The 27487-nt window shown below is 39.2% G+C and overlaps 1 protein-coding gene across 7 annotated transcripts in view; it reads right to left on the bottom strand.

Moving 5' to 3' along the window:
• Mgat5 (alpha-1,6-mannosylglycoprotein 6-beta-N-acetylglucosaminyltransferase) overlaps positions 1-27487 on the bottom strand; it is a 325975-nt gene that overhangs the window by 109362 nt on the left and 189126 nt on the right. For all 7 annotated transcript variants that reach the window (XM_071619287.1, XM_027954040.2, XM_071619288.1 and 4 more), the window contains 4 exons: positions 12623-12694; positions 10852-11013; positions 6538-6707; positions 1353-1487 (listed from right to left, as the gene is read on the bottom strand). In XM_071619287.1, the coding sequence (XP_071475388.1) occupies positions 1353-1487; positions 6538-6707; positions 10852-11013; positions 12623-12694 (539 nt within the window). The remainder of the gene's footprint in view (positions 1-1352; positions 1488-6537; positions 6708-10851; positions 11014-12622; positions 12695-27487) is intronic.

Here is a 27487-nt window from a genome sequence, read left to right as displayed (position 1 = left end):
CTTCTACAGGACTTCCAATCTGATGTCACCTTAGAGATTCAAATTAATAACATTAACTACACTGAAAGAGACTGAGTTCAGTTCAAATCCATTCAAATTCATTTACTTATTTAATTGGAAGCACACTTCAAAACATCTCTCTACCCAATAGCAACAGAAAAGAATCACACAGAGAGATTTCCATCTGGTACTAAATGAAAAATTTTCAGAGTATTTTCTTAGGAAACTAGTTCAAACTACATGTCAGCATTTACTGCCATTGGTACAACATTTATCTACCATTCTTGATGGTAGAATCAACTACGATTCATGCTACTAAATGTGATCTTTATTTAAATTTAGTCACACTTTAATATGTGTGAAAGAAAACTTTTACAGATCATAAGCAAAAACTAGTATCTATGGCAATAGAAGATAGCAAAACACTTTCTTTAAAAAGCATTAATAGGGGCTGGGGACATAGCTCAGTGCTAGAATACTTGCCTAACATGCACAAGGCCCTGGGCTTCATCGCTAGCACTGAAAAAAAAAAAAAACGACTAAATTCAAAATAGTTACTTTTATCTGCTTAAGGCTGGTGTGCAGAGCTACTCTTACTTTGTTAAAAATACATGCAAGTGCTAAAAGAAGAGTCAGAGATAATAGCATCAAACTGCACCTCTTAGACTGAGAGAAAATTGAAAAAAACAATAAATCCCATTTTACAATTTTATGTTATTTAGTGTCATGTTTGTAGACCAGGTAAAATTATTTTGAATACTAAATCATGGTCCCAAACCTATGACCAGGGAAACACTTAAGATAGTCTACTAAATAATAAACACTTTCACGGAGCAACCATGTACCTTGGTCACTCTAAGCACAGGCATATGTTAAAAAGTTCAAGACCTCAGCATTTATACCAGGCATCCTAGTTTTCCTCCTGAGAATGACAAGAATACTAATGAGGGAAAAGGCAGAAAAAATGAGTTATTATCTCAAACTTAAGGACCACAAGAAATGGCATTATTCATATTTGATCAAAATCGCTATTTGATAAAACAGATGAGATGGGTGTAGTCACACTGAGCAAGGAATTCTAGATATCAGGGAGGGTACAAAGGAGGATGGACACTTGTTTTCTCTTTTCAGGACATCAGTGAAAATAATTAATAGCCCTAGGAGGGAGAAAGTCACTTCTGAAATTCCCAGTCTGAATTTCAATTAGGAATGAGAAACACATTCCATGCAGTTCAAAAGATAATATTTAATCATCTTTTTCTACTGAAACCATGAAATCCTTGTTAGGGGTAAAAAAAAAAAAAAAAAAAAAAGCACTAAAAACTTAAGTGAGAACAGTATGTAGCACTTACTGGTAATGAACCCAGGATGGTCCCAGGGTTTTCTTGAACTGAGCGAGTCCTACAATATCAATATAAATGAGCTCGACGATTCTGTCTCCTACAGTAGGGCAGCCGGATCGGTTCCCCACTACCTTCTTCATAATTCTGGAAAAGGACAGAAGAGAGAGAAGAAACTATTTATTTTGAGATATTAAACTTGGCAAATAACAAACCCAAAAGTCCTTAGTAGAAATGATGGCATGGCTCTTCCAAACCAGTGGCCTATGTCAAGACTTCCCTCCCCTTAAGGCCAACCCAGAGCTCCAATTCTGCCTCTTACAAAAGCAAATGGTGGTGTATAAACACAGCCTTTGAAATCAAGAAAGACATGGGTCTGACTACATCTCCCATGTACAGCAGCTATGAGAACTTAAACAAATTACTTAACCACTCTGAATCTTCCTTTCCTCACTTACCAGAAAAAAAAGAATTGAAAGAAGCTATTAGCACTTCTCTAAGCTCCCTTTTTCTAAACACTTTCAGGGTTTGGCTGCTACGGTACTAGTTATTTGCTATACAGTTTCATCCTGTTGTCTATTATTTTCTCCTAACCAGAATGCACTGCAGAACCCACATCATGGCTCATACTTTTTCATTAAGTTTTTTTTTTTCACTCACCTGCCTGCCCTTCCACCCTGCCATACAAAGCCACACCTGCACCAGGGAAAGACTAAGTACCCGACTGGAAAACCAACTTCCTGTGCAGGAATGAATATGCCATTTATTCAGAAAACAGTTGTCACTGCCCCTTTAATCCTGCTTACAGGAATCCTTCACCACTCTGTGAAAATCCTACTTCAAAGGACGAGTCACGCCTAGGCCTCTGCTCTTCAGCTCCCTGCCTCTCTAGGCTCCCTGCTCCCTCTTCTGTGGATTTCTGATAAAGCCAAGGTTTGCATAATCAGTTTTGCATCCTAAGAGTTGGAAAGCATTTTTAGTAAAGGGCCACATAATAAATACTTTCATCTTTGCAGGGCACTCATTCTTTGCCACAATTATTCAATTATTCACTCTAGGAGACAAAACCACAAGAATACAGCTATCTCATACCAGACAAAGGCACCCAAAACATACACTGGAGAAAAGACAGTCTCTTCAACAAAAGGTGCTGGGAAAACTGGGAAATCCATATACTCCTCTCTCTCACCCTGTACAAAATTCAACTCAAAGTGGATCAAAGACCTAAAAATGAGACCAGAAACCCTGCACATTCTAGAAGAAAATGAAGGCCCAACACTCCATATTGGCTCAGGAACTGACTTCCTTAACAAGACTCCCAAAGCACAAGAAGTAAAATGAAAAAATCAATAAATGGGATCTTATCAAACTAAAAATCTTCTTCATAGCAAAGGAAACGACCAAGAACATGAACAGAGAGCCTACAGAATGGGAGAAAATTTTGCCACCTGTATCTCAGATAGAGCATTAATCTCAGAATACAAAGAACTCAAAAAAAAAAAAAAAACTTAACATCAAAGTTCACAAATAACCCAATCAATAAATGGGCAAAGGAACTGAACAGACACTTCACAGAAGAGGAAACAGGATTGGTCAACAAATATATAAAAAAACATTGAACATCTCTAGCAATTAGAGAAATGCAAATTAAAACTACATGGAGCTGGGTGTGGCGCACACCTGTAATCTCAGCAGCTCGCAGGCTGAGGTAGGAAGATCTTGGGTTCAAAACCAGTCTCTGCAACAGCAAGGCACTAAGCAACTCAGGGAGAACCTGTCTCTAAATAAAATAAAATTTTAAAAAAAAATGGCTGGAGATATGGCTCAGTGGTTGAGTGCCTCTGAATTCAATCCTGGATCCCACCCAACCCCCCCCCCCCAAAAAAAAACTACATTGAGATTTCATATTATTCCATTCAGAATGGCAATTATCAAGAAAGCATGTAACAATAAATGTTGGTGAGGATGGGGGGATACACTCATATATGTTGGTGGGACTGCAAACCGGTGCAACCACTCTGGAAAGCAATATGGAGACTCCTCAAAAAACTAGGATGGAACCACCATTTGAACCAGGTATCTCACTCCTCGGTATATATCCAAAGGATTTGAAATCAGAATATGACAGTAACACAGCCACATCAATGTTCACAGCAGCTCAATTCACAATAGCTCATGGAACCAATGTAGATCTCTTCTACAGATGAATGGATAAAGAAAATGTGGTATACATACACAATGGAATACCACTCAGCCATTAAAAAGAATGACTTTATGACATTTGCCACTAAATGGATGAATATGGAGACTTCATGTTAAGTGAAATAAGCTAAGCCAAAGTTTGAATGTTTTCACGTATATGTGGAAGCTAACCCACAATAAGGAGGGAGAGGGGAAAAATAGAAGTTCAGTGGATTAGACAAAGGGAAATGAAGGGAAAAGAGGCGGATAAGAAAAGGAAAGAGTGAAACAAATCTGAAATAACTTTCCTGTGTACATATATGAATACACCACAGTGAATCCCACCATTGTGTACATCCTCAAGGATGGAGTCCTAATTAGAATAAGATATATTTCATGCTTGTAGAATTAGATCAAAATCGATTCTACTATCATGTATAAATAAGAAGAACCAATAAAAAACTATTCACTGTAATATGAAAGCAGCCAAATAATACATAACAGTGGTTGTGTTTGGGCTCCCCTGAAATGTTACAAAACCAGGCAGAGGACTAGGCCTGCAGAGTCATGGTGGGCCACCCCCATCCCCACTATGATCAGTTCTTTGAAACTGTACAGTGCAATTACCTGGTTGTGTCCTACGCCCATTAATTGTGATTAAATTAGCCTGGGAATGGTCAGTGTTTGGAGGATTTTAAAAGAGATCCCTGTTGTGGTTTAGATGTGAGGTGTCCCCCTAGATCTCATGTGTGAGACAATGAAAGAAAAGCTTAGAGGTGAAATGATTGGGTGATGGGACCTTGAACCTCATTAATGCATTAATCTTCTGATATGGATTAACTGGCTGGTAGCTGTAGGCAGGTAGGGTGTGGCTGGAGGAGGTGGGTCAATGGCTGTGCACTTAGGGTTTATATTTTGTGGTGAGGGCAGCTCTCTCTGCTTCCTGGTGTGAGGTCCTGGACTGCTCTCCTCTGCCACACCCTTCCGCCATGATGTTCTGCCTCACCTCTGACCCAAAGCAATGGAGTCAACTGTGACCCCCCAAATCAACGTTTCCTCCTCAATTTTTTTTTCTTGTCAAGTCTTTTGATCACAGTGGCAAAAATGCTGACTAAAGCATCCTCAAAACTTAAAATTATAAAACTAAAGATCCCCAGGTGGTTCTAATATGCAAGCAGACTTGGGTACTACTGTTCTAAGCAGGCTTCACAATTATCTTCTTAAATAAGACCCATCTAACCTTGACCCCAATGTGCATAAAGATCACTACAGACTCTCTTGACCATCAAGGAAGTCTCTGCCTGAGAAATTCTTCATATGCCTTTCCTGAGCTCCCTGGGCAGCTCTTGCCTCTGGTACTTCCACAGGACTCCATTTGTCCAACCACCCATTCACTCACTTATTCACTCCTTCATTCGTTCCTTCCATAGCTGCATCGGCACCCATTATTTGGTCCACTGTATGCCAGGGACCAAATGCTAAGGACACTGATTTATAACAGCCACAGTTTTCTGCATGCCCTGTGCTTACCTTCTAGCATCAACACTTCAATTAGCACTAATAGAATGGTAATTAGTGTAATTATTATTTGATGTATTAGTTGTAATTATCAAAAGACTGGCAGCTGCTTAACCACACACTGGTCATCTCTGTAGGCCCAGTACCAAAAAAAACAGCCCACAGAAGGCACAGAATGAGAGGCTTTGAAGTGCAGGAGCACATCCACTTTATAGGTTGTTCACCCAGCGTGTTTTAGAGCAAGCAGGAAGAAGGCAAGAGGAGGCAGCCTGCCCTGCCGAAGAAACAGGAGTGATGATGAAGGGTTCAGAGGCCTTAGGTTTACACAGCTCTGAGAGGACAACTGTGGGCAAGATCACTGGCTTTAAAGTCAGACACACAGCACCAAAGCCCGGTTCTGCCATATGTTGTCCCTGGCACCTAAGAACTCATTTTTGGTTTGAACCTCAGTTTCCTCATTTTATGCAGACAGCAACAACACCTACTTTCTGGTGTGAAGGACCAAAACCCTTCTGAATTCAACCCTAGTGTGATTAGTCCCTGGCGCACAGTAAGTGGTCCACAAAGGTTGGCTATTAATAATCATCATCAACATTATGGCTGTCGTAACTGTTGATGCGAAGGTTGTAATTAAACTTTTGTCATGGTACCAGGCATCTGGAAATAACTAACAAATGATAGCTGATACGATCTTACTGACATTGTTGCTTTTATCTCAATATACTGCCACCAACCTAATACAAGTGACCTCCCTGGGTATCAATGTCCTGTGCAATAGAGGGAGAACAGGGTGAAACATACTTTGTTTTAACACCCTCCCAATCTCTAGAATGTTCACTGAAGGTGCTTCTTCTGGAACTACTTGACATAGCAGCATGAAGCTTGGCTGCGGGGCAGGAAAGTCTCTAGAGGCAGTTACCCAGGAATGAGGGAGTCTGAATGTCCCTGGAAGGCCAGCTGTGTCAGTCTAGAAGGGGTTGAGAGAGGATTGGCGCTAGATGCAAATTTCATTGAAAACAAAGACTCAGGAAGAGTTGAAAGTTGGCTAATTGAAAACAAATTGGTTTGAGACTTTCAGGAAATTCATTTCATCCAAATTACATTATAAATAGGAACCTGCCCTGTTTTAAGATTAAGAAAGCTTGACACTGAGTAGGGAATGGTATGAATTTCAGCAAGAGACCGGGAATTAGGAAAGTCAATAATGTTTTCTGCTGCAGATGTTGGAAGCACCTGTAACAGCAAAGAATAAGCTCCTTAGTTTGAATTTTCCAGCATTCATTTATGAAGCCTCAGGAGCCTACAGCTACAATGAAAACATATTATCCTTCTCACAGTGTATGTATTTAGCTCCTGAAAATAATCTTCTTATCTCCTGTTTAGTGAATTATCACTTTCATTTTCCTCCACAAGAAATTACACACTAATAGAGGGCTTTACAAGTTTACAATTTCTTTTTTTGTATTCTGATTTTAAAATTGAAAAGTAATCTCCTTACTCCTTGAGCTCAGCCAGTGAGGCTGAAATCCGAATGTCATGGCCCAGTAAGTACAGAGATGTAATTAAATCACTCCACTGAACTAATTCACCGAGAGGGCCACCACTGAATGCCGTCTCCGCGATCTTAAATCCAGATTCCTTGGTCAGGAGTCCCAGGTGAACGAGGACCTGAAAAACAGAGGCACACACTGATTTGCACTGAACCAAGAATAAAGTCCACAGAAACACACCACAAACCCACCAACCAGTTCCAAAGACACGTCCCATGAGATCTCAGTGTGGAGTGTGCCAGTTTTCTAGAAGGTACAAAGAAAGGAGGGAAATAATTTTTCATTGTTTTAGAAAAATTGAATCATTAAAGTCAGAATTCAAGGAAAGTAACCCAGGACAAGAGAGTATCTTTTAACAATACTGGGCCTTCTCCCCATATCTGGGATATTTTTAACCTTTTACTGTGGAAAATGTTGAACATCCAGAAAAGCAGACATGATGACACTGTCAACCCAATACACTCACCACGTAGCTTCAACATTATCAATTCATGACAAATCTTAGTCTACACCCCTTTTCTTCTAATCCCTCTAAATTATCTTAAAGCAAATTCTGCCTGTAAATATTTCAGTATGTATCTCTAAATGAAACAAACCATTTAAAAACACACACACACAGTTAAAACATCCCTCTGTTCCCAAACAAGCTAATAATTCCTTAATATCATCCAACACCCAGTTAATATTTATACTTTCTCAGCTGAACCTTTGTTAAGTGTGGTTGTGTGATTCAGAACCCAAAGTGCACATGCTAGAGTTGATTCCTCGCCTCTTCATAATTCCTAGTAATTTTTTTTTTTTTTTTTGGTTGACAAAGAGGAGTGTTAACATTTACTTACCAAAGACTCTGTGTTGTATTTCCAACAGTCTCTTACATTCTGGATTTTACTCATTACAATCCCAAGGTATTGTAAAACAGATTATTCTGTTCCTTGTATTTATGGTAAATGAGTAGTTAGATCATCAGTTCTGATGAAATTCAGGTTCAATTTATTATTATTGGCAATACTAGTTCACATGTGTCACTGTGTACGTTCATTGGTGGGAACTACGTCTCAGTCTGTTTTGGGATTTCAGTAGCTATGGATAATTACTAACTAGACCATTATTCAATTTGGGCTGCAAAATAGTGATACTATGTAATTTCTTCATTAGCTAGAATATTTCTATAAAGACCAACTACTTCCTATTGGTCACCGTGAAGTACAGCTTGCTTAGAGCCTGGTAAGTACTTGATTTTTGCCCTTTATTTATCTGTTTTTAGAAGAACAAGTATGTTAAATTTAGCCAACTCTTAATACTGATCCATGGGGTTTCAGTTTCAAAATATTATAAAATCATGGATGTAAGCATATTTAATTTGTTTCAAAAAATTCTGGTTATTATCCTACTATCAAACTGTCCCATGTTGGCCAGTGAGAGGCTATTCAAGGTAGCTTCTCTGCTCTTGAATATGATAAAATGTTCTAAGCTCAAATTCTGTCTCAGAACTTAATAAGTAATTTTTCCAAGAACCTCTTATACCACCTAGTGAAAATAGCATTTAGAGATCAAAGTCTAGGGCTTAAGAGACTCTAGTTAATCACCGTTTGGATGACTTTTCAGCGGCTCTAACTAGGAAATGTATTTTTCCACTAAGATAAAACAAATCATGAGTTCTCATTGATATTTCCAAATCAAACACAGGATTGTAATATTTTTACATAACATTATTCATCTTACACATTATTTCCTATCTCCTACAATGAAAGCCCACCTGTCAAAGATACCAACATAGTCATTTGCAGTATTCTAACATTCACAATGGATTCAGAATGAGAATATCAATACTTCCAAACACCATATGATTTGCAAAAATTGTTTAAAAATATTTTTGCGGTTCTTTTTGGCCTCTGGGATGTTCCATTAAAATGTTCAAGTTATTGTGTTCTAAAGGCATCAAGAATCATCTTTCCCTCTGTGTGCTTGTATCAAAACTGAATGGATATAGTGTCAGTTGATTATTTTCTTTATGATTTGTTAGGTATGGTTTCTTTCATAATTATATTTTCACACTTAAATGGCTCCAGTGTCAAAACTACAAAGTAAGATATATTCTCAGAGAAGTCTGCTTTCTATTCCTGTTGCTTTCAGAAGTCCCCTTTCAGCCACTTTTCCCTCATTGTGGTAAAATACGCAGGACATCAAATTCACTGTTTTAGTATACACCATTGAGCAGCATTAAGAACATTCACATTATCATGCAACCACTGCCCCATCTACCTATTATAGTTTTAGTATTATAGTTTATTTTCCAATTTGTAAAACTATGAAAAATAAACATGTATGTTATGTATTGCACATGTGCGTATGTATAGATCTACATGTATATTTGAAAAACTCCCTCTCTCTTTTAAAAAAATAATGCACGTCATTCTCCTCTTTTCTTCTTTACCCAACAACAGTATGTACTGGAGATTTCTCCGTAGGACTACATAAGCAGCAATGTATGAGTGTACCCTTTTCCCCACATTCTTGCCAATGTTTATTGATACCTATATTCTTGATAAATTGCCATTATGACAATCAGTGTGGTTTTAATTTGCATTTTTCTAATTGCTAGAGATGTTGAACATTTTTTCATGTATTTATTGACCATTTTTATTTCTTTTGAAAAGTGTCAGTTCAGTTCCTTTGCCCATTTATTGATTGGGTTATTTGGGTTTTTTTGGTGATAAGCTTTTTTGTGGGGAAAAGGATACACTTGGATATTGCTCCTGGGACGGAAAATTGTTGCAGCCGCTCTAAAAAGCAGTATAGAGATTCCTCAAAAAACGAGGAATGAACCCCACCATTTGACTCAGTTATATCACCTCTCAGTATATATATATCCAAAGGTTTGTAAAATCAGCCTACTACAGTGATGTAGCCATATCATTATTTATTGCAGCTCAATTCATGATAGGTAAACTGTGGAGCCAACTTGAGCCCTTCAACAGATGAATGGATGAAGAAAATATGGTACATTTATATATATGGAATATTACTCAGCCATAAAGAAGAATGACTTTATGACATTTGCCAGTAAATGAATGGATCTGGAGACTATCAATGCTAAGTGAAATAAGCCAATTCCCCCTGAAAAAGAGTCGAATGTTCTGATATGTGGATACTATCACACAACAAAAGAGGGGAGGGGAAAAGTAGATGTTCAATAGTTTAGACAAAGGGGAATAAAGGGAAGGGAGGAGGGATGTAAATAAGAAAGATAGTGGAATTGAATCTGAAATAGCAAGTTTATGTACATACATTTGCATATATATATATATACCACAGTGAATCTCCACATCATGTACATCCACAAGACTAGGATTCTAATTAGAATAAAATATACTTGATATTTGTATAAATATGTCAAAATTGACTCTACTGTCATGTGTATCTAAAAAGAATAAAACAAACTAAAAAAACCAAAACAAGCATTCTGTACTTCTTTTTCTAGCACACCTGCAGCATCTGACTACATGTTCTTCCATACACGCCTGTTTGGTGCCAGAATGCTTGAGGTTGCCATCCTAATGGATTCAAACAAAACTGACCCCATCAAACCGTGACTTGGGGGCTTACAAAGTGTATCTGTATTTCCTTTTTCAAAGAAATCCAATTAGTCAAGTTAGGAATACTAAACTCATTTTGAAGTTCTTTTTAGATGTAGGAACAAACCATTCACACATTGCTCAGTTCTGAACTCAGAACAGTTAATCCAAAGTCGTCTTACTTAATCTATAACCAATAAGGCATAAGAGCTTCTAAGCCCAGGGGCATTCTAGGTTTCCAAGCATCTCAGGGACATAGCTCTATCTCCCAGGAACATATGCAGAAGTGCCAAACCAAACAGCACAGCAGTGGAACTCACCAGTTGCCCAGACAACAAAAATGAGAAGTGGCCATGATGAAGTAATACTAAGTTCTCAAAGGTTGGATTCAGATAAAGAAATGGGAAAGTTTCCTCTTATCCTGAGAGAGTCAATAGGTGGTTCAAAGGAAAATCTGGCAGGCAGATATTTTGCTTACCTTCATCCAAGAATTTTGTGCTAGTCCTTGCTAAATGAGAGTATTATGGGAAAGAAACCCCTCAAAAAGGACTGTAAAACAGGCAGAGATGATCCACCCTGAAGGAAGATCATTTGAGACATGACATTTCTCTTAGTCTGGTTTCCAAGCAAAACCAAGTTGTAAAAGAAAACTGGCATCTAACTGAAGTGAATTCAGAAGAAACTCACTTTCTTCCGTTTTCTCTTTTCAAGATTCTGCTTTTCTGCCAGGGACTTGATTGCTTGAATCCACGCATCAGCCATTCGCCGGATCCTGAGTCTCATCCACCGGAATTCTTCATGCTTTTTCATCATGCTGTAGAGAATATTAAAATCCGTACGAATTTCCGCCTAGAAATGGAAATTTAATAAAATGAATAGAAGATAAAAAGTCAGAAAGCATAATGGTTTTCGTGATGTGACATTTGAAAACTTGAAAGAGATAGTCAATTAAATCCAGGGCTTCAAAAGTGAGTCTTGTCTTGCTGCACAGCTTTTTAGTGGTAGGTCCCCAGCACTGCAAATTGAAGCGAAGGCCCCTGACTGCTGATTTGTTATAAGGGACATCATTAAAAAATCAGAAAAGTGGCACTGTGGCTGCAAAGCCCTGGGCTACGTTAAGAATGCACTTTTTACAATGAATACATGTGATGTACCTTGAAATCCTCTGTGCTGAAATTTATAGTGCCACTTGGATCTGTTACAAGGCAGCAGACTTGTGGGAAAACTGAAGTCAACCCTGCACAGGCTACCCAACATCCTGTTGGCTGCCAGAGAGACTCCTGTCCACACAGTTAAATGGCCAAATAAATGTTCATCTTTTAGTTCATCCCAGTTAAAAATTTATTATTTTCTAGGGAATTTAAAAGTCTAGGATATTGGTTTTTATCCCCTACCACAGCTGAATACAATCTGAAAATCAGACTAGAAAAACTTAAACCCAGGAAGAGTATTTTCCTTCCTATTCTACATAATATAGTTGGATAAAACTCATGCGTGGAACAACAGAGAAACATGATGATACCAGTATTTATTTCACAGGAAACCTCAAATTTGCTGAATCCATCTCTCAGTAGTTGCCAGAGTTCACTGTAAACCCTCATCTCCTTCCTTGACAATATCCCAAGGCCCCCACGGTCTACAGAAAGGGTCAACAAACTCTGGCCCTAGGGCCAGTGCTCTTCACTGCCTGTTTCTAGTGCATAAAGTTTCACGGGCATAAAGCCACACCCCGTGATTAATATACTGTCAAATGGCTACTCTGCTAAAATGGCAAAGCTGTATATGGCTTGCAAATATAAAAATATTTACTATCTGGTCTCATATTAGTAAAAGTTTGTTGATCCCTGGTCTAAATAATAAAGGCCTGAGCTTTCAAGGTGGTACCACTGTTCATGATCCCCTTCCTACCTTTCAAATCTCATCTTCAACCCAGCTCATACAAACTCTTTGGCCTTGTGACACAGAGCCATGTTCTACAATAACGAGTGCTCACTTCCACATATCAGAGACATCATTTTCTCCCTGACCTCATAGAAACACATCATTTTAAATTTAGCTCGATGTCATCTCCTCTATGCAATCCACTTCAACCCCTGCAGGCTGACTTGCCTCCACCTCATTAATGTCCATCGGCCTGCATTAAAGCACAGTGACAGACATAGTAATTATTTACAACCATCCCCCTCATTAGATCATCTAGGGCCTCTACATCTGGCACCTGATCTCATCTCAATCACTAGTCCATCACTTAGGGACCCTCGGAGAATTGCTTAATAAGTAAATCTATGCTAACTGGTTGACTTATTTGGTCACCCAGACTCCCACAGAACAGTGACAGAAGTTCGTCTGTTGAACACTATTTCAGATTACAGCTGGCATTTCTAAAAGACTCCCCATCTATCAATTAGCATCTGACCTAAATGCACTCGTCTAGGAAGAGTTTTCCAAAATCATTTACCAATGAATTATGATCAGCTTCTTCGTAGGGATTTTTTGCTCTCCAAGGTAAATGAGGACACCAATTTTCAACCTGAAAAACATAAATCATCCACAGTAAGTATGCTGGTTCATCTTCAAATGGATTACCATAGGCACAAAGCACTCAGAACAGTTCCTGGCACACAATGAACACTGTAGCAACGGGAGGTATTATTAGCCAGCTCCCATGATTTTAGCTAGCTATAGCACCACATATGCAGGAATAATGAGCAAAGGTCAGAAGGAGCATGTGATGACCGTTTATATGGGTCTTTCCTAGTACTCTACTGGGACTGATTCCTTACATTTCTGTACCGTGGGGTCTTATAAGGAGAAGGCTGAAAGACTCAGGCACTGCTGCTGGGAAATGTGAATGTAAAAGCACCTCTGTGACCATTTAAACAAATGGACAGGAATGATCTGGTATTTGCTGTGGCAGGTACACAAAGGACATAGGATGGCATTTGAGTCACAGAACTCACTCCTTCATGGGAGAATTAGATAGTTTACTATCTAATTCAGCAACTGATAGTTTAAGGCAAATTGGTGAGGGCCTTCTCTCATTTTCTGGCTGTTCGCATCACACTGTCTCGAGAAATTAGGTAAGGAAGAGAAGGAAGGAAAAATGGAGGGGTGGGAGGAGAATTCTTGGTGATCTTAATAAGAGTCCATGGACTGTTTTTCTCAATGTACAAGAGTTTAGAGTTGTGGAGAGGAAGAAAACAGAAAGTAAAAAAGTGCCAGATCTTATAGGATTACTTCGATAAAGGTTTCCAAAGAAAATTCTGCAAAAATTCATCATTTCTAGTAAAGGAAGATGAGAAATGATTGAGTAATGTTGATGTCTGGCCTCTGCCTAAAACAGATATAAAATTTCAAGATAATATTACTCATTTGCTAATAAATAATGACATTGAAATAATTTTTTTAATGACACGTGGACCTACAAAATTTAACCGTGAGAAATGGCCTTGGAGAGGACACTGAGCTGCAGGACTGTGGTGGGGGTGGGAGGGTGGGGACTGGAGCCTCCTGGGTCAGCAGAGCAGTCAAACGAGACACTTTGCCCCGTAGGTCTGGGTGAGTTTTCAAAGCAACATGTCAGTTTCACTAATCTAGAAGTGACTCCTAATGCAAAGTGATTTTTTACTATGACCAAAAATAATTGGCCTGATTTGCATAAAGCCACCTGCCACTGCAAATGATCTGAAAGCAGTGAGCCGAGGGCAGCAAGGCTCAGGGGAGGGCAGAACCCCTAGAAAGGCAAAGATCAATGTTCTCTTTTTTTTTCTTATGGAGTAAAATTAGACTTTATACTTGTGAATGACCTCAGAGACTCAAAAACACTACCCATAAGAAAAGCTGAAATTATTTTTACTCATTAAAAGAAAAAAAGAAAGAAAATACTAACTTGCCTTGGAGGCTCATGATCTAATTACTAGGACCTTTCAGCAATATGACTATGAAAGGCAATCTGTGGACTCCACAAATGAGAAAAAAAAACGAGGAAAAATGGCAGAAAAGAGGTTGCGAGAGATGAAGCCGAGCTGGTCCCAGCAGCGTTACACACATCTGTACCTCTTATTCTCAGGTTGGGCTGAATTATTTAGCTCCAATTAAATTTTTGTAAATGGACTCAATAAAACATCCCTATAAAGCATATTTGTAATAGGAAGGCTTCGGATAGATTGCAGAGCTGACTGTGAGACCTTCAACCACACACAAACAACAAGCAAGCAGGGTCAGATTTGAAATAAGCCTCACAACTGAATAAATAACCAGGTTTATAAAGCAATCTGCCAGGATAAAAGATTTCCCCTTGAAGAGCATGATGGAGAAAGATAAAAACAAGACTATGAATAAAGGAAATCAACTAAAAGGAGACACATTAGTGGGACCCATATTGGTAAAGTAGAGTACACTCCCTCCTCTGTCTTGAGAATATTCCAAGATTTGCTCTGATGAAAATACATTCCAAGGTGATCTAAAATATGTCTTTCCTAAAGAACCCTGGAGACTGTAATTCCTCTTTGAAGAGGAACATTTATCTTAGTTTTTCTTACTCTAAATCACTGCATACTACTTTGCAAGGCTCCAAGGGCATTCCTACAAATACGGAAAATAGAGTCAGTGCGACAGAGCTTTTAGGGAGAAATGTCACCATTACACATGTACTCACTTAGAATGGTGGAAAAAATCGATCCTTAACATCCCAGCACAGAACGGAGGGTGAGTTTTTAAGGCTGCTTTTGTGCACAGTGATAGGATAACTGGTTAATGAAATAATTAAATTATACGTAAACCAATTACCCCACAGGGAGAAGGGGAAAATAAAACAGCATCTTTCTTTCTTTCTAAAACCTCAAGAGGATTGATTACCAGGATTGGAAGAAAGCCAACACTGGCAGTAACTCCAAGTGCTGAAGCAAACAGCCCTCCAATGAACAACATTTTCCTAAATAAGAGCACCACTAAGAACATTCAGGGAAAATCTTGATCTCGGTTAATAACTCAAACTCTTGATACCTAACTGTGTTTTCTGTCTGATCTGCCCAGGATCCTACAATGAGCTTAAGCCACCAGCATAGTATCCTTCCAATAAAGGTAGACCCCAGGAGACCACCTGGATGCAGCCCTGTTTTAGATCATTCTGAAGAGCTCCTCTCCTGGCTCACAGGACTCCAGTGTCCTACACCTGAGTGTGGCCACCTTCTTCCAACTACCTGGACCATACTTTTTCAGCTGTGGCTCTGTGTAGTTGCCCTCAGTGTAGGGCTTCCACTCATCTCTTTCCAACTCTAATAGCCTGAGTAAGTCCTGCCTGAAGCCCTCTACCAGGGAAGGGACTCGAAATCTTTAATAGTATCCTGTAATTTACCCAAGTCAATTCAAAAATAGAAAACCATCTGAATTCACAGTAACACGCACACAACAATCAATAGAGCAGCAGAACCATTACTGTAATAACCTTCGATTGGAAGACAAAACTCCTTGGACATGAGCTAATCTTTTTTAAGCATTCATCTTAGGACACAAAATGAGGAGCAGCAAAAGCAAAGACAAGCCAGGCTAGAACTTTGGAACATTGATGCATATTCCAGCGAGGGCCCTGTCAATCACTCTTCTCTGAGCGAGGAGATATAAAATAAGACAATTTGGTTTTTGACATTCTTACTTCTGGTGATTTAGCCTTCTTTGAACTAAGAAGGTTTTGAAGCTTAATCATGAGGATTGTGAATCAAAGAGTTCTCCAAGTCCCTAAAAAATTCTAACTAGGTCAGGATTATTTTCAAGGTCCACAGGATGGACAAATTCATTATGTTTAAAAGAAACTGCTGGTAGATACACATATAGCTCACGTTAGAGTTTAAAGGGGAATGAGGAAGTAATAAAGTAGTTGTAAAAATGAAAAATGATAGATGACTCCAGAGGTCTATATGCATGTTGGTACACATATATGGCATATGCTATAGTTATGTTCTTAAAACAAAACAAAACAGAACAATTGTCTATGTCTTTCACTATTAATGTAAAGTGTTTTGTTTTAGTGGATCACTGACATATAGGATTTCATGCTATATTTTTCAGATGGAAAGTATAGTCAGAACTAAGTGGAAAAAAATGTGCAAGAGAAACCAGATTATCTTGGATAATTGTGTTATGGGTGCTTTTAATTTTTCTGTTAATCTGCATATTGTGATTTTTATAACAAACATTAATGAATAGAATATACATGACATTATTACATAAATATATAATCATTTACTTTAGGCTGAGAATAGGTCAACCTCCAGTGAAAAATATAAACACAAAAACTTGTGTGCACAACATCATTTGATACATGGAGGACCCTATGATGTAATACTAATACTGTCGCTATGCTACATGTGGGGGGAGAGGAGGGATCAAGGCACATGGGAAGTTGCCAAGGTAACTCTGTGTGTGTGTGGCAGGACTGGATGACAACTTCACCTTAAGGCCAAGGTTAGTGAGAGACAAGAGAGAGGCTCAACGGGGAAGGAGTACAGAATCCAGAATTAGTCAAAATAGATTACATGTACAACTCTACAAAGAACTATGCATGTAACAAACCATTTGCCTTTTGTGCTTTCTTGTCTGCAAGGTGAAGGAGCTTGATAATGTGACCAGTTTCATTCTATTATCTGCTAAGATCAGAAAGGAAGCCAGGCACGGTGGTGCACACCTCTAATCCCAGTGGCTGCGGAGGCTGAAGCAGGAGGATTGCAAGTTCAAAGCTAGCCTCAGCAAAGGTGACTTTGTGAGGCCCTATCAAAATAGAGAGCCCTATACACAATAGGGCTGAGGATGTGGCTCAGTGGTTGAATGCGCCTGAGTTCAATCCTCAGTAGCCCCACGCCCAACGAGAGAAAGAACAATCATAAAGAGAATTTCATACCATCCTCTTACACCAGTTATTTTCAAATAAGTAAAACTGTCATTTATGCACACACAAGTAATTTGTTATATTAATGACACAGTAAATGAAGTTACTTATTAATGACTATGCTACAAAAATCTAAAAAGACTTCTCCCTACCACACACTGCTGGTTGTTCACTCTACCTTCTAATGTTTCAAAAGGGAAATGCAGCGGCACAAGACTCCTGCACCTGGTGAGTGGCTCAGCTATCTAGACATCTCTGCACTAAACACCTGCGTTCATTAATATGTTGTCCCAGCAGCTTGCTGAGTGGTTATGCGAAGGAGACAGAGTGTGCGAGACAAAGGAGAGGAAAATGCTAGAAAGCAGCAGGAACCAAGTGTATGGATCAACCCTCAACATACGTCACCTCACTTGGGTGTTCAAATAATTTTGAGGGAAAGAAAGAGCATCATACAGATGAAGATAGCAAGAAAGAGACTACACATGGCAAGGGCCAAAATAACACCTGTCCCTCTCACAACAGAGCCATGCTTGCTAAGCACATAAACTAGAAGATGGTTCCTACATCCCCATAAGCATAGTCTAGGCTCCATGTTAAGACAGTATGGCTTAAATCTTCTGTATAACATCCTTTAAAAAATCATCTAGTGTGTTCCTGCCACGTAGCAGTACTAACATCAATGAAAGCAATTATGGTTTCCTGCATCCAACTATCGCTCTTGTGTCTATTCTCTGCAGCAAGAGCAGTCGTATTAAAGACTACACTGGATCACACTCTGTACATACTTGAATACTCTGATGGCTTCCCATCATGCTCAGAACACAACCCAGAATTAATACAAAGATTCTGTAGAATCTGACCTCCACCCTTACAGCATCAGCCTCATTGACTCTGCTCTGCACAAATGGAACACCTTGCAAGTCCAAAAACATACAAAGCCCATTCCCACCTAGTCAAGATTGCCAGATTAGGGAAAAGAAAAGAGAACAAGGAAACCTGATTAAATGTAAATCTCAGATGAGTATTTAATTCTAGTGTATGTCCCACATGTTTAAAAAAAATGGTTGTTTACTTAAATTAACTGAATGCAAATGACACTAGGTATCCTACATTTTTACCTGGTAACCCCATACTTCAGGCCACCTGCATTTGCTGTTTCTCCTACCCAAAACATGCTTCCTTCCAGAGTGTTCCATGCCTTCCTTCCTCCATCTCCTCCATAAACTTCTCAGAGAAGTCTTCCTTGACTTTTACTTACCTGTTTTCTCTAAAGGCTTACCCTATATTTTTATCAGAGGACTTACCACTTGTGGAAATTACTGTATGCATTAATTTACTATTGTTGTTTGCTGCCCCCTGAGTGTGAGCTTCTGAGGGCAGGAACTTCATCTGACTACTCATCACATCCCCATCCCAACAGTGCCCATCACGGAGAGTACTCCATCAACATCCACTGAGTAACAAATGAACAAAGAGATGATGTGTGCAGTAAAGATACTCATGATAACATCCTCTTTTCACTCCGGTGCACTTGACCACTTTCATTTTATTAGACACTTTCAACACCACAGTAAGGCAAGGGGGTTTTCATTTTGACCTTTGTAAGGAGAAACGAGACTAAAAACTCAAGCAAAAGCTTAAAGCCATGCAGCTAGATGGTAGGATCCAGACAGGCAATCACCTTGTGTATTCTTCCATGTTAATCCCTCCTTATCTATAAGAGATGTGTTCCAAGATCTTCCATGCATAGTACCAAACTCCACATATGCTGTGTTTTCCTATATGTACATACTTCTGAGAGAGCTTAATTTATAAATAAAACATAGTAAAAAGTGAACAATACTAATAATAAAGTAGGAAAATTAAAACTGTGCTATAATAAAATTTATTTGAAACTGATGAACTGGCCAGGCACGGTGACGCATACCTGTAATCCCAGTGTCTCTGGAGGCTGAGGCAGGAGAATCACAAGTTCAGAGTCAGCCTCATCAGTTTAGTAAGGCCTTAAGAAACTTAGTGAGACCCCATATCAAAATAAAAAATATAAAGGGCTAGGGATGTGGACAAGTGATAAAGCACACCTGGGTTCAATCCCCAATACCAAAACAACAAAAGTAACAAATCCAAAAAGCAAAAAACCTGATGAACTGTTTTTCTTTTTCTTTTTTTCTGGAATTTTCCATTTAATACTGTAAGTCTACACTTAACTCTGGGTAACTGAAACTGCATGAAGCAAGACTGAAGGGGAGGGGGAACTTTTATAATACTGTATTGTTGCCCCTTCACAGGAATATTATAAACACAAAGCACAGAACTGGCTACATGCAGGAGAGAGTCAAGGGCTGCAGTGACCCCGGAGAGATCTGCTCAGGATGCAAGAAAGGAGCAGAAGCCAAAGAGAAGCTGCAGTAAGTCTTCAATGTGCCACAAAACCAGTGGGATTCTAATGAGATGATGACACAGAGTTCCCAGCATCCATCCCAAGTCACGGTAGGAGAAAAGTCAATTTTCCTTCACACAGGAGGGGTGGCAAATGAATTCCTCTGTAGCCAATCACACAAGTTACACATGCCGACACACTTCTTAGACCACCTCATGCTAGGCACACTTCTCAGGGCACACTGGCAGACCTGGCCCCGTCTGGTATGCATCCACAAGAGCACATCGACAGCAAGGATCACCCAAGTTTAGGAGGCGGTCACCTTCTGGAGACCAAGGATGTAGTGCTTTGGTGTTCAGTGAGCAATTTTGCCTGCCGTGCAGAGATAGACAAACAATGTTGAGTGATAATGAGAAAAGACTGGCAAGAAAGCTGTGGCTTCTAATTGGCTCATTCCATTTTAATAGTCTAATTTGATCCCTCACAATCTCTCATAGATATATTAGAGAGCATTATAGTAAACTTGTTAATACTTGCTCTAAATGTCCCTGCTTCACGTTTCAACCCGAATGCCTTAGCAGATTTTAATGTCACGGATTTTACAGTGACTTTTTTTTTTCAAGATAAGAAGGTTATAGCTGAAAGAAGTTATTCGCTCAGAATAACAACAACAGGCGATTGCCAATTTTTAAAAATATGCTTTGAATATAATCACTCATTCAATAAGCGTATGTCCAGCATCACTCTACAGAAGACAAAACAGAGATCTCTTAGGAGATTACTGTTCTTGTACTTGAAATTAATCTTGGAGGTTGATGATCCTCGGGGCCTTTGCGCTTGCCATCTCTACTTCCTGTTAAAATACCTGTCAGATGTCGGCACTTGTTTCTCCCTCACCTCCTTCAAACACCATTTCCTCCCCTTCTACTAGGCCCTTATCTGAGCACTGTCCAAAATGACCCCATCAGTTCTCATGAGCATGTCTGGTATGTTTTGTTTTATTTTTCTCTATGGTACTTACAGTCTGAGAGATTATATTCTTTATGTTACTATCTCCTTTCATAAAGCATAATCTTAATGAGGAATGTTCATCGTTAATTTCCTTAGCACCCAGAAAATCCCAAGGGCAGAGAATGCCCCTAGTGGCCTGACTGTGCATTATTTCCCACAAAGATGAACAAGGGTCCTTAAGGAATGACTTGATTCCCAGGTCTGGCATCAACTGTGTAAGATGAACCTACAAGACCTTGTCAAACCGGGAAACAAGAAAACTATTAAGGGTTGGAGATGTATCTCAGTGCCAGAGTGTTTGCCTAACATGTGCAAAGCCCTGGGTTCAGTCTGTAGTACTGCAAAAAATAAAGAGGGAAAGATATTTAAAAATACCAGGGTCATGCCAAAAGGATATAGAAGGCGATATGAATATGTTCCCACTGGCCAGTGCAGGGACAACTGACAATCAGCAAGAAAATAATTGCAATGGATCAAATTTATCAGATATGTTTCTTCAATTATTTTGTAATGAGAACACAACAAAAGCATATTAACAATCAAAAGAACCAAAAGTTCAAAAAGTGCTGGTCACCAGTGCAAGATGCTAGTAAAACAACTTAGAAATAAAGATTTTTTGCTGGGCGTGGTAGTGCACACTTGTAATCCCAGTGGCTCAGGAAGCTGAGGCAGGAGGATTACAAGTTCAAAGCCAGCCTCAGCAAATTAGTGAGGCCCTATCTCAAAAAAAAAAAAAAAAAAAAAAAAATTACAGAGGGCTGGGGATATGGCTCAGTGGTTTTGAGCCCCCAGGTTCAATCCCTGGTACCTGCTTTCTACCCAAAACAGTTTCTATATGAACAGTTTCTCAGAATGACCAAATAAGAGATGAGAAATCACATCATAGAAGTATTTCTAATGTATTAAGAAGGAACCCCGAGGCTGGGGGTGTAGGTCAGTGGTACAGCACTTGGCTACCATATCCTAAGAGTCTCTTTTAAAAACACATATTGAAATATTTACAGATGATAGGATGTTTGTGATTTGTTTCAAAATAATGGAGCAGAGGGAGGGAATAAATGAACTGAGACTGGCCATGAGCTGCCAACTGAAAGGACTGGCACAACTTATCTCTACTGCATATGTCTCAAATTTTTCAAATTAAAAAAGTTTAAAACAACAGTTTAGCTGGGTGCACCAGCACACACCTGTAATCCCAGCAGCTTGGGAGACTGAGACAGGAGGATCACAAGTTCAAAGCCAGCTTCAGCAACTTAGCAAGATCCTGTCTCAAAATAAAAAAAGTAATACAAAGGGAAGTGGCTCAGTGGTTAAACACCACTAGGTTCTATCCCCATCACCCCCACCCAAAAACAAATAAGCAGAACAAAAATTTTAAAAATAATTGTGGAGCATGCACTAGAAATGACAAGAGGCAATATTTACAAGTGTGTAAAAAACAAATTGAATATACTCTTTGAAGTTACTGCCAGTCACATGTATTTCAAGAAGCCAAGAAGCAGTAGTTTCAGGCTTGGAAAGACTTGCTTTTTCTTCTTCTTCTGATTTTTGGGAGGTGGAGGCCAGAAGTTGTCTAACTATAAATGCTGTAGTATCTGAAATCCACAGACAATCCAGGAGCATCATAGAGAACAACTTGGTAGAAGTTGGGGGACAGAGTGGAGAAATCAGGCAGACACAAACTGTAAACTCAGTGCTGTTTTTTCAAAAAAAATCTTCATTTGCTAAGAACATCTTCAAACTCAGGTAATGAGAGCAATGAATACACACAGATGAAAAAGATACCAAAAAAAAAAAAAAAAAAGCTGAACTGAGGAAACGGAAAGAACATGATCACAAATTTCTCACACCAGCTCTACTGCCAAGAAATCTTATCTGGCAGAGGGGAATTTCCCATTTCACACAGCTCACCATGTACGAGGCGTTTGTTGATATTCTCAGACAACAGCCTAGTGGTATTATTCCAGTACTTCCTGACCCATCCCCAAATATTAGGTTTCTCTCATTCAGGTTTGCTCCTGCCAACTGAACAGTCAATTCTTTCTCGTGGTCCACTTTGACAAATTAGTCTGTGAGACACCATTTCCCAAGTTATCTTTAACAGCCAACACAGCCCATAAATCCAAATCATTGTGCTGGTTATTAGGATTTCATTTCATGCTCGCATTCACAAACATTTAAGCTTTCAACCTTTCCTGTTGGGCATTAATCTTGGCATTAATCAAAGGATTAAGTATGCTGAATTTAAACTCAAGGTTAATAGCATGCTCAGCCAATATTAGTTTTACATATTGCCAAGGGAAAACAAAAAGAGGCAAAGACCTTTATGCATGTTGTTCATGAAATATAAGAAATGGATTGATGGGTAATTCACGGAATTGCTTCTTTTGTTCTATTATAAGGGACACACACACACGTGTGTGCACAAACATACACATATGCACATGTACCAGTCTCAATTGGCATTTGAAGCAATAGTCTGTACACATCTAAAGATCTAGCAATCAATCACTGGATAACTTCATTATTTCAGATTGACTACACTTGCTATGGCAATGCAAGTGACTAAAAAAATAACAAACAAATTAAGAATCCTAGAGAGGTGTGCGGCTTGCTAGTTTCTGAAACAATAATATGAAAAGAAAAATGTGTGGGTGTCAAATAGATCAGCAACATCCATCAATATAATATCCATAGGGGTGAAGAAATTCATGCTAAATTTTGTAAAAGCTGATAGCAATAAAAGGCTCCGCAGACAGCCAAGTTAATATACCTGAAACAATGACATTCAGAGTAATTATTTTATAGGACCCTGTCTCTATAACGGGAGTAGTTACATGGCTCACAAAAACAGATACAGAAAATGATCTGCCTGATGTTCTGGAAATACAAGGCTGCTTAATAAATCATTCATTCACTCCTATCACTTAGAATGGCTGACACTTGATTTTCATGAGTTATATCCTCAAGAGAAGGTAGTGAGGTCTCTTTTGTTTTGTGAGAGCAGTATCAAAATTATGGCATATTAGAAAATTAGTAATAAAAATTAATTAATTGAATCTAGCTAAATAGAGCCACATTTGAAACACAGGTGATTTAAGTAAAAAGGCTGAATGCAAAGTCAATTCCTATAAATTACATGCCTGAGTTTTCTTTGGGACCAAGGAGCAGCGAAGAGACGTCTGAGCTATCTGTGACTTGGGTTTCCATTAACCATCAGAACTGATGAGTGGTTTAAATGAGATTGGGTATTTGAGGTGTCCACCATACAGTAGGGGCTCAATGATGCTTCATTCTCTCTGCCACCCAGAGACCCCCAAAACAAGGGAAACTCTTCCACCCCAATGGTCCTGCCCATTCCAGGCCATACTGCAGTGTCAGACATATAACAAGCAGTCACAGGGATACTATAAGGGGTCAGTCATTCTGATGGCTTCACTTCCTACATGATTAACCAAAAATGATTTGTAGATCACACATAATGAGGACAAAAGTAGAAGTTTCTAAATCTGTAATTCAGTGGGATCTGGCCACTGAGACAACCCTAAGAAGAAGGAATGAATGAAGGAAGAAAAGAATGCCACTTATTAAGACAGGGCTGGGGCTGGGGCTCAATAGTGGAGCACTAGGCTAGCATGAGCATGGCCCTGGGTTCGATCCTCAGCACCACATAAAAATAAAGAAAATGAAGGTATTGTGTCCAGCTACAACTAAAAACAATAAATATTAAAAAAAAAAAAAAAACACAGTTCTGCACCTGATACTGCAATTCACCTGGTAACTAAAAAGATGAGACATTTTACTTTATTTCCTTGTGAGATCTGTCAAACTTCTAATGTTAAACATAGATAGAAAAAAGAATTGGCTCTTTCAATAGGATTACTAGAACAAAAGTCACTGGAGCATATGCTGATCAAGTTGAGAAGCCAAATAAGGATATCCCTCTAGATTATCTTATCACCTGCTAGAGAAATCTGGCATATGATATAGGAAATTATCAATCTTCAGGGTTCAATGAAGTAAGAAAACAAGGAGAAGAGAGAGGGGTTAGAGGAAATGGGGGAGAGACAGAAAAGGAAAAAATAAACCAAAATCAGACCAGCAAACCCCAACAACGACTTAGGTATTATCTGGGATTTAAAATACTAGATGGGAATTAATTGAAGGAATTAATTGGCTTTGGAAACCATCTCTGCCAATTTCACATTAATAATTATAGTGGGTATACTGACTCCATATACACCAGTTCCCAATTCAAATGCAAACACAAGCATCATATCCAGAGATAAGCAGGCAAGGGGAAATGTGCTTTCCATTAAAAAAAATAAGTGAGGTAAAGGGCATGCTAATTAGCTTGATTTGGTCTTTTACAATATATGTGTGTATCAAAACATTGTGTTGCACAAACTTAGACAATTTCTATTTTTCAATTTAAAAAAAGCACAAAGGGAACAGTTGAATTTCTAAATTACCAGAAGTCAAAGGATCTAAAGTTAAATCAGATTTGGTGAGCGAGAACCATAAATTGATTTTAATTCTAAAATGGAACCAAAAGCCCACTTATAACGCCCAAGGCTAAGTGACAGTCCACAACTATCTTCAAATAATGATGACATTGAAAATCATAAATGTATCAGTTATGTTGATTGCCTGTCTTCCATTTCTAGGCTCTGCTCTAAGTACTTTCTCATAGAAACGGGAATCCTCACAATACATTCAAGGTAAGGGCCTTCAAAACCAAACAAAAATTAAAACTAATAGTTACTAAAGGAAGAACCCCGGGCACGAAGAAGTTGAGTCACTTTCACAAAATCACAAAACATAGAAAACAGAAAAAATAGAAGCTGAAGTTCAGTTATGAGGCTCTAAGGCAGTAAGTAATCCTATTGAAGTGACGACCATCACAGTGAAACTTTTCAACTCTTATAAGGTAACTTGATGATGCTTTGATTAAAAAAAAAAAATTTAAGTCCTGGTTCAGGGTTATTTTTAGAATAAAACTTTAAAAAAGAGGTTCCTAGCACTCTCCCAAGAGAAACCATCTCTATCCTTCCTGGATCATTCTTCCTCTCCCATCTGACTCTTAGGATGAGCACACAGCATGATGGAAAGAAATTGAGTTCTCAGTAGTTGACAATAGATGATTATGACAGATGTTCAATAAGTGCTCACTTAGAATTTGCCTGAACGAAAGGGAAAACCTGATCATCTGCAGAAAAGAGTGATTAAGTAATGAATTCCCATTCCACACCTTGTGACTACAAGAATCAGGTCCTGAAAGGAAACACTCTGTCTCCAGAGTAAGTACAGATGACCCACGCAGAGCCCAGTCTGTCCAGCAGTCCCTTCAGAACCTTGCTTTTCTTTCCTTTCAGCTCCATCCTTCCTCCACTGGGAACGGGAACTGGGCAGTGGTCTCAAAGGAAGGGAACAGGTCATGAATGATTGCAGTCTCTTTCTAGCAGGTGGGGTTCCCCCCCCCCCTTTGGTACTGTGGATTGAACCTAGGGGCACTAAACCACTGAGCCACAACCCCAGACCTTTTTATTTTTTTATGAGACAGGGTCTCCTAGGGCCTCCCTAAGTTGTTGAAGCTGGCTTTGAACATATGATCTTCCTGCCTCAGCCTCCTGAATTGCTGGGATTACAGGAATGTACCACTGCACCTGGCTTTTCAGTGGTCTTTACTGCACCCCGACACCTTCCCAGCTCCTGCCTCAGAGATGGAGAGGAAGCTGACATGGGAATGTAAACTCTTCTATTCTGTCCTCAGTCCTCTCCTTCTTAGGAAGGTGTGAATTTGGCTCAGTTTGTCAATCATAGTGCACAGTTGGATTCTGGCTATATTCTATCACAGGGAAAGGGGAAGAAAACTTGAAAATTAAATTGAATGAGAAGTCTCTCCCTCGGGGCAGGAAAGGTACTTCTAATTGACTTCTCACTGGAGTGAAGGTTCATTTGCAGCCCCAAGCCTTACCCCCTTACAGAAGGAAATGAGAACGTAGGCCACAGGCCACCCAAGTCACAAATAAGAAACACACAGAGATAACCAGTAGTCCGGCCCCTGGCATATGCCTATAATCCCAGCAACTCAGGAGGCTGAGGCAGGGGGATTGCAACTTAGCAACACCCTGTCTTGACAATGAAAAAAGGGGTAGATGTGGGCCTGGGGATGTAGCTCAGTGGTAGAGGTTCAGTCCCCAGTAAAATAAAAACATAAAAATAAAAATGTATTTGCTAGCAGCCTGCTAATGAGACACACCACAAGCCCAACTCTTGAAGTTTGAAGTTTTAATTTCCAAGAGGTTTTAAACTCATTTATTCTGAGGTTCTCATGATGGCCACAGAGTGACCATTGAACAACTTGTCAAAAAAAAAAAAAAGTCTGTGGGACTGGAAGTATAGCTCAGTGGTACATCATATGAGAAGCCCTGGGTTCAATCCCCCGCACTATGCCAAAAAAAAAAAAAAAAAAAAAAAAAGTCTGATTTGAATGTACTAAAGAAAGAGGGAATGATCTAAAAAGAGAGACAAACTCCATAGAATGCAGGGATACATGCTGGCATGCTGGTTACCAGTAATGATCTGACTTCTGTAATCAAAAGAGGACTGCCCCTGTCACCTTATGAAACAGAAAAGAGAGGCACCTGAATCCCACTAACAGACCCAAGTGGTGGGAATATGAGGTTAAGGAGTCATTCTATAAGCTGGTCCTACCAAGCTGACCTTCATATGCAGGAGAAATGTGGACCCAAAATGCCCATAAGAAGAACAGAAGTTACTCTGAAGGGGGGACTTTTGTGACCCTTTCACAGACCAGGTTTCAGAAGTCAGGGAGAGGCCTGGGGTTGTGGCTCAGAGGTAGAGCACTCACCTAGCACGAGTGAGGCCCTGGGTTCAATCCTCAGCACCACATAAAAATAAATAAATAAAGATATTGTGTCCAACTACAACTAAAAAATAAATATTAAAAGAAAAGAAGTCAGGGAGATATATCTAGAGGACCCAATTAGAACTGTGACCAGCATGGGCCTAAATGACCGAACATT

This window comes from Marmota flaviventris, chromosome 11 (assembly GCF_047511675.1).
Source record: "Marmota flaviventris isolate mMarFla1 chromosome 11, mMarFla1.hap1, whole genome shotgun sequence".
NCBI lineage: Eukaryota > Metazoa > Chordata > Mammalia > Rodentia > Sciuridae > Marmota > Marmota flaviventris.
The sequence above is the reverse complement of the archived record's forward strand: the minus strand, read 5'-3'. Positions and strand labels throughout refer to the sequence as shown.